Genomic DNA, 7,030 nt, shown 5'->3' with positions numbered 1-7,030 from the left:
ATAGTAATTAAATATGTTTGATAAAATCCTGCTATTATGCAAAGTTGTAAATTTAACTCATATTCTCTAATTAGATTATTCTTTTTTTTTTAGGATCTAGCTAATTGGATTATTTTTAATCTTTATATTTTTTAAATTTTGAAATTTCAAGATCTTAACATGTGTGATTATTTATCTAGATTTATTTCATGTAAAAAGATAAAAACACATGAAATTTTAAATATAGTATACAATATATATGAAAACTATTTTAAAATTTTGGATATAATCATATTAAATGCATATATTTATTCCATATTCACTCTAAAATCCAAATAACATGTGAAGCTTTCTATTAAAAAAAGAAGATAAAGTTACAACTATGTCTCTTTGATTCTCCATAATTTTTCCATGCGAACAAAACCATATGAATAGAAAATTAGGAAGAAAGAAATGAGTATATATATATATATACACGCATGTGAATGTATGAAATTAAATCTCAACAAGGGAGGAGATGAATGAATGGGCATAATCATAAATTTAATTTTCAATGTTTATATTTTTTATTAATTTAATTTTTATTTTTTAAAATTAAATTTGATTATTAATTTTTTAAATAGAGTCAAATAGTTTTTTTAACGAAAATACTAATTAAAACATGAATTTATTAATAATGTTAGCGTGATAATCCACGTGCATTTCATGTTGATATGATACTATTTTTATTTTATGTCGTGTTAATAAATAATTTAAAAATTATAAAAAAAGATCAAATTTTAGAAAAAGTTAAAAATAAAAAAATTCAAAAAAAAAGTGCATGAAACACATTTGGATTGTTACGTGAGTTGGCATATTTGAAAATTTAACGTTTTAGTCAGTATTTTCATTTAAAAAGTAATAATTCAAATATTTTTGAAAGTTTGATGATCAAATTCGACTATTTCTAAAAAGTTAGTGGACAAATTTAACTTAAAAAAGAATAAGAACCAAATTAACAAAAAATATAAAAGTTAAAAGACTAAATTTATCATTATGCCTAAATTTTGTTTTACCATGCTAGAATTAAAGATTGATAAGAAGCAGAAGAGGAATAAGTTAAGTAGTATGAGTTTAGGCATTCCAAGAGAAAAGAGATTAAGGTTGCCTTGAATAGTTTCAGTTTCCACAAATTCATCACTCTTTTCCTTCATTTTCATGGGTAATTTTGTTCATTTTATGAACCTTCAAGGTTGTTAATGAGACTAGGATGACGTGTTGTCCTTCGTGTTTTTTATTTCTTGGAAGCATACAAATTAACAATTTGGGGATGGCTGGCTGGTCGTCTTAGTCTGTTTTTAATATTCTGTAAAACTTGTATACAAATTAACTAGTGAAATCTTGTGTTCATTTTAATGCAGGAGGGTAGGCAGGGCCAAAGGGCAAATTGTCAGTTTAGTACTTAGAAATTTTTAAAATTATAAGTTAGTTTAATTGTAAAAATGCACTTTACTTTAAAGATAATCTCTTTAAAATTTTAAATTAACAGGCATATACAAAGAAAAATCATACTTTGATCCCTTTAAATTTTTATAATTTAATTTTAATCCCCAAAATAAACTTCTGGCTTCCTCTATGTTTTAATTTTTGCAAAATTGATTCTTCTTCACTTAATAAGAAGATTTTTAAAGTGTGTATTATTTTCTTAATACAAAGACCGAAATGAAAACTAATAAATCTTTATGGATTTTAATAAAAAAATTAAAATTTTGAGTAAAAGTTTTATTGTTTTTTAATATTTTATAATAATACTGGTTAAAAAATTTATAATAATATCTAGTCCATAATAAAACCAACCGTCCAACATTTTTTATTTATTAAAGTTTATAATTAAACTACCTCCACTTTGTCTACCTTCTTGAATTCTTCCTTTTCTGATCTGTGACCCAACTTGTCTTCAACCACTACACCCTTTCATTTTTCCACAGATATTGCCTAGAAACCTCTGTTTACTTTCCTTGCAAATTTGATCTATTCTTCTCTTTCTTGTTGCTCCTATACTTAAAAAAGACTGTTTGTAGTTTCTTTCAGGCTGGCGATTAGGCAATCTGTTTTCTGATTTTGATACCTTTTTCTTCTCATCATGTTGTCGTTGCCTTCAACTTCATCCTCCATTTCTAGAAAGAAATATGATGTTTTCTTAAGTTTTAGAGGTGAAGATACCCGCAAAAACTTCACTGATCATCTTTATCATGCTCTGAAAAGGAGTGGAATAATCACCTTCAAGGATGATCCAAAGCTGGAGGCCGGCGAAGAGATCGCGCCAGACCTGTTTAAAGCCATTCAGCAGTCATGGTGCTCCGTAATCGTATTTTCAGAATCTTATGCTTCTTCGGGTTGGTGCTTGGACGAACTTAGTGAGATTGTTAAGCAAAAAAACGACAAGGGTTATAAAGTGTTTCCAGTTTTCTATGATGTGGATCCATCTGATTTACGAAAACAGAAAGGAAAAGTTGAAGAAGCCTTTGCGGAACATAAAAAGAGATATGATGAAGATAAGCTCCAAAGGTGGCGAAATGCTTTGACTCAAGTCGCAAACATTAAGGGATGGCATCTAAATCACAGGTAATTCCTTCATATCGTCAGCTCTCTTTTCTATTTTTAATGCCTACATGATGTTCTTCTCTATTTTAGAATACATATTATATCCATGTCCATTAGCTGTTGATTTCTTGTTTGGAAACCAAATTTTGTTTGTATTTATAGGCATGAAACCGAATTTATTGGAGACATTGTTAAAAAAATATTAGCAAAATTATGTGAAACATATCCAACTGTCCATGATGAGTTGGTTGGAATTAGTTCACGCTTAGAGGAGTTGTATGCGAAAATAGACATTGGTGAAGATGATGTTCGCATTATCGGAATTTGTGAAATGGGTGGCATCGGTAAAACGACTCTTGCAAGAGTTGCTTACACTCAAATGTCATCTCATTTTGAATGTAAAAGCTTTCTTGCTGATGTTCGAGACATTTCAAACAAACTTGGACTTGTTTCATTACAGAAACAACTTCTTTCCCAAGTCTTGCCTGATGAATGCTTTAGTTTCTTCAATGTTTATGAAGGAAATGTCATCATTAACCACAGGTTATCTAACAAAAGGGTTCTTATTGTTCTTGATGATGTTGATAACCTACAACACTTAAAATGTTTGGTTGGAAGGCGTGATTGGTTCGGTTTAGGGAGCAGAATCATTGTAACAACAAGAGACGAACATTTGCTACGATCTTACCGAGTTGATGATGTGTATAAGCCTACAACATTGAATGACAATGATGCACTTCGACTTTTCAATTTCAAAGCTTTCAGTTGCGAGAAAGTGCCAAAAGAGGATTTCATTGAGCTTGTTCAACATGTTGTAGGTTACGCTGGTGGACTCCCTTTAGCCCTTGAAGTTTTGGGTTCTTTCCTGTGTGATAGAGATGCAAGCCAATGGAGAAGTGCAATAGAAAGGCTCAAAAGAGATTCTAACAAAGAAATTCTTGATAGACTTCAAATAAGCTTTGATGGATTGGAAGAAACGGAGAAGAATATATTTCTAGATATAGCATGCTTCTTTAATGGGGAGGAGAAAGATTTTGTAATGAAAGTACTAGATGGTTGTGAGTTTTTTCCCGATATTGGAATTGATGTTCTCATTAAAAAATCTCTACTAACTGTTAATAAATACAACCAATTGCGGATGCATGACTTGCTACAAGAAATGGGAAGAAAAATTGTTAGAGAAAAATCTATTGATGAACTTGAAAAACGTTGCAGATTGTGGGAGGAAAGAGATGTCTACAATGTGCTAATAACAAATGCAGTAAGTTATTCCATAGAAATTATATATTCTGACTTTAGCTTAATTAAATTTGGGATTCAACTCAAAACTACAACTTTTTTTGTACAAAAACATATATAACTTATTCTATTTATAAAGTTTTTGTTGTTTTAAAAATAATAATGTATTTTTTTTTAAATATTGATATCGTAAAATGAGTACTTTTTTCTTGTATATTTCTAAAATGTGCTATTTAAATTCTTTTATTATAAATATTAAAAAAGGCCTCCACAATATGAATAAAAAGAGTGTTATTTCATTGAATTCCTTTAGTTGAAAATTGTTTTTGTTTATTAATTTCAACCAAAAATAATAATGCTGTATTAAATTTCACCAATTTTTGTCTTATATTTTATTTTTTATTTTTAGGGTACAGAAATGATTAAAGGTATAATCATTGACAATAAAAGGTAGGAAAACATACACACATGTATCTATGTATAATATCGATGTTACTTTTTTATTTTGTAAAAGTAATAAAAAAAAGAAGTGACAAAAATCTTCAATACTTAATATTTCCAAAAAAAATAAAGGAAAAAAAATGTGGTATGTGTAAGTGAAAATGATATACATGTATGCATTCATCATCGTTGAGCTGTAAGCTTAGTCATCTATATAGTACTTAAGAGTATGTTTATTTTAGTTGTGAAAGTTGGTTGTATGTATTTTGGTGCAATTGTAATGTTGTTGCATTCGGTTGTATCTATTTTCTTTCACTATCTCTTTAGCAGTTGTATATCATGGTTTGTGGCGGTGTGAGTTTATGAATATTAGCTCCAATTCTTTTAAGCTATATTATTTAAATTCGGATGTTGGTCTTATATATACGTCTGTGTTTGGTATAAGCATATTCATTTTTTTTCTTTTTCATTATTTTTAAGATTCTTTGAATGACCATATCTTTGTATATGTGTCCGAATATGTGTTGGATATAAGTGTTAAACATTGACATTTCAACATAACTTTTAGATACTAAATGTCTTGTATGTCTGTAATCATATTGTTATTCTCCTTAGGGAAATGAATAAGACTCTTAGTTTGAGCGAGGATGCCTTCTTGAAGATGAAAAGATTAAGACTACTTAGAGTCATTTCTCACTCAATTTGTCGTGATCTCGTATATCTTTCTAATGAGCTACGGCTTTTAGATTGGACGGGATATCCTTTAAAATCCCTACCTTCAAGCTTCCAACCAGAAAACCTTGTTGCAGTTCTCCTATCTTATAGCAACATTGAACAACCATAGAAGGAAAGCAAAGTAAGAATTAACTCATTTGGTCTTTGTTTTCTAACTTATTTTGAGAAGGATTAAAATGTTATTAACATAGAAGAATAACAATAAAAATGAGCTTTAAGTTTTTTTCTTTATTATTGTTTTTGACAGCCCATGCATAAGTTGAAAGTGATCAACCTCCAAGGGTCTGAAAACTTGATCAAGACACCAAACTTCAAAATGGCCCCAAATATTGAAAGTTTGGTTTTGGAAGGTTGTACTAGATTAGCGTATGTTGATCCATCCGTTGGAGTTCTTAAGAAGCTTAAGCTTTTGAATTTAAGAGGTTGCAAAAGTCTTAGAAGTCTTCCAACCAAAATTGGAATGGAATCTCTTGAAGAATTAATTCTTTCAGGTTGCTCAAATCTTAAAAGCTTTCCGGAGATTGATGGTAAGATGGAATATCTGCTAAGACTTTATTTAGATGGGACAGAAATTGAACAACTTCCCTCTTCAATTGGACATTTGAGCAGTCTTGTTTTATTAAATTTGAAAGATTGCAGGAACCTTCTGAGTCTCCCAGGGAGCATAGGTGGGTGTACAAGTTTAAAAACTCTTAATCTTTCTGGCTGTTATAAAGTTGAAAATTTGCCAGAGAATTTGCAGCAAGTAGAATTATTGGAGGAGCTTGACTTAAGTGAAACATCCATGACAAAACCACCACCCTTCATTTTTCAATTTAAAAATCTTAAAGTTCTTTCTTTTAATGGGAGAAAGGGACCTTCTTCCAAGTTACAAAAATATCTGCCTTCTCTGTTAAAGGTATTCCAAAGAGGAAGGATAAATTCCATGGCTCTGATGTTGCCTTCGTTGTTAAGTTTGAGTTCATTAACAAGGCTGAATCTAAGGGACTGCAATCTTTGTGAAGGAGATATTCCTAGTGATATTTCTCGTCTATCCTCTTTTGTTGGTGCAAGAGGCAGCAACAAGCTGTTTCTAGTCTTGCTTGAGTAGTAAGCCTCGAGCCTTGGTGAAGAAGCAAGCTCGGAAGCAGAAAACAGAAAGATGAAACTAGCAAGTGAAAAAACAGAAAGAGAGAAGAAGAATGAATGAAAAATGAGCTGATATCTTTCATTAACCCATCAACAAGGCATTAAGCCATTACATATATCAGTCAACAAGTAAATCAAACAAGTAATCACCTAATCAACTACCTAACTCCACTAATTTGCATTGAAACTTACAAGATTAGCTTGTACAACTTGCATTGCTGACTTTTCAGTCAATCAATATCAAAACATTTATCTACTTAGTTCAACATGAACTAGATTACAAAATAATCAAAATGGAACTAAAAACAGCAAATAGATTGGCAGCTTCAAACTTCAGTTGCTGCACACCATGGCACCACTGCTTGCTGCGATTCCAGGAGCATGACCACCTTTGTATGTCGTGCATGGCCACCTTTGCATGGGAACTAAACTTAACACTCCTCCTTAGTTTCCATGCTAGTAACACCTAATTCCCTTTTGAATTTAACAAATTTAGACACATTGAGTGCCTTTGTGAAGATATCAGCAATTTGCACTTCTGAATTGCAATGAATCAGCTCGATTTCATGAGCTTGTTCCATCTCCCTTATAACATGCAACTTAATATTGAAGTGCTTGGTTCTGCCATGAAAAATGGGATTTTTTGCAATTGCAACAGCAGATTTGTTGTCACAATAAATCTCTGTTGCCTCCTTTTGGTTTTGGTTTAAATTAGTCAAGATTTTTCTAAGCCATATGGCTTGGTTCACAGCAGATGCAGCAGCAACATATTCAGCTTCTGCTGTTGATTGTGCCACCAGACTTTGTTTCTTAGAACTCCAGCAAAACATGCCTGAGCCAAGACTGAATGCATATCCGGATGTGCTCCTCATGTCATCACTTGATCCAGCCCAGTCACTATCAACATAGCCTATTAGCTTCATGT

General features: G+C 31.2%; 1 protein-coding gene across 1 annotated transcript; it reads left to right on the top strand.

Moving 5' to 3' along the window:
• Positions 1 to 1,896: 1,896 nt before the first annotated feature.
• On the top strand, positions 1,897 to 6,180 carry LOC107956394 (disease resistance protein RPV1). The gene is made up of 4 exons (XM_016892079.2): positions 1,897 to 2,583; positions 2,725 to 3,909; positions 4,858 to 5,050; positions 5,225 to 6,180. The coding sequence occupies exons 1-4, from the start codon at positions 2,102 to 2,104 to the stop codon at positions 6,065 to 6,067; spliced, it is 2,703 nt and encodes a 900-aa protein (XP_016747568.2). The 5' UTR covers positions 1,897 to 2,101; the 3' UTR covers positions 6,068 to 6,180.
• The last annotated feature ends 850 nt before the right edge of the window (positions 6,181 to 7,030 follow it).

Source organism: Gossypium hirsutum, chromosome A11 (genome assembly GCF_007990345.1).
Source record: "Gossypium hirsutum isolate 1008001.06 chromosome A11, Gossypium_hirsutum_v2.1, whole genome shotgun sequence".
Lineage (NCBI taxonomy): Eukaryota > Viridiplantae > Streptophyta > Magnoliopsida > Malvales > Malvaceae > Gossypium > Gossypium hirsutum.
The sequence above is the reverse complement of the archived record's forward strand: the minus strand, read 5'-3'. Positions and strand labels throughout refer to the sequence as shown.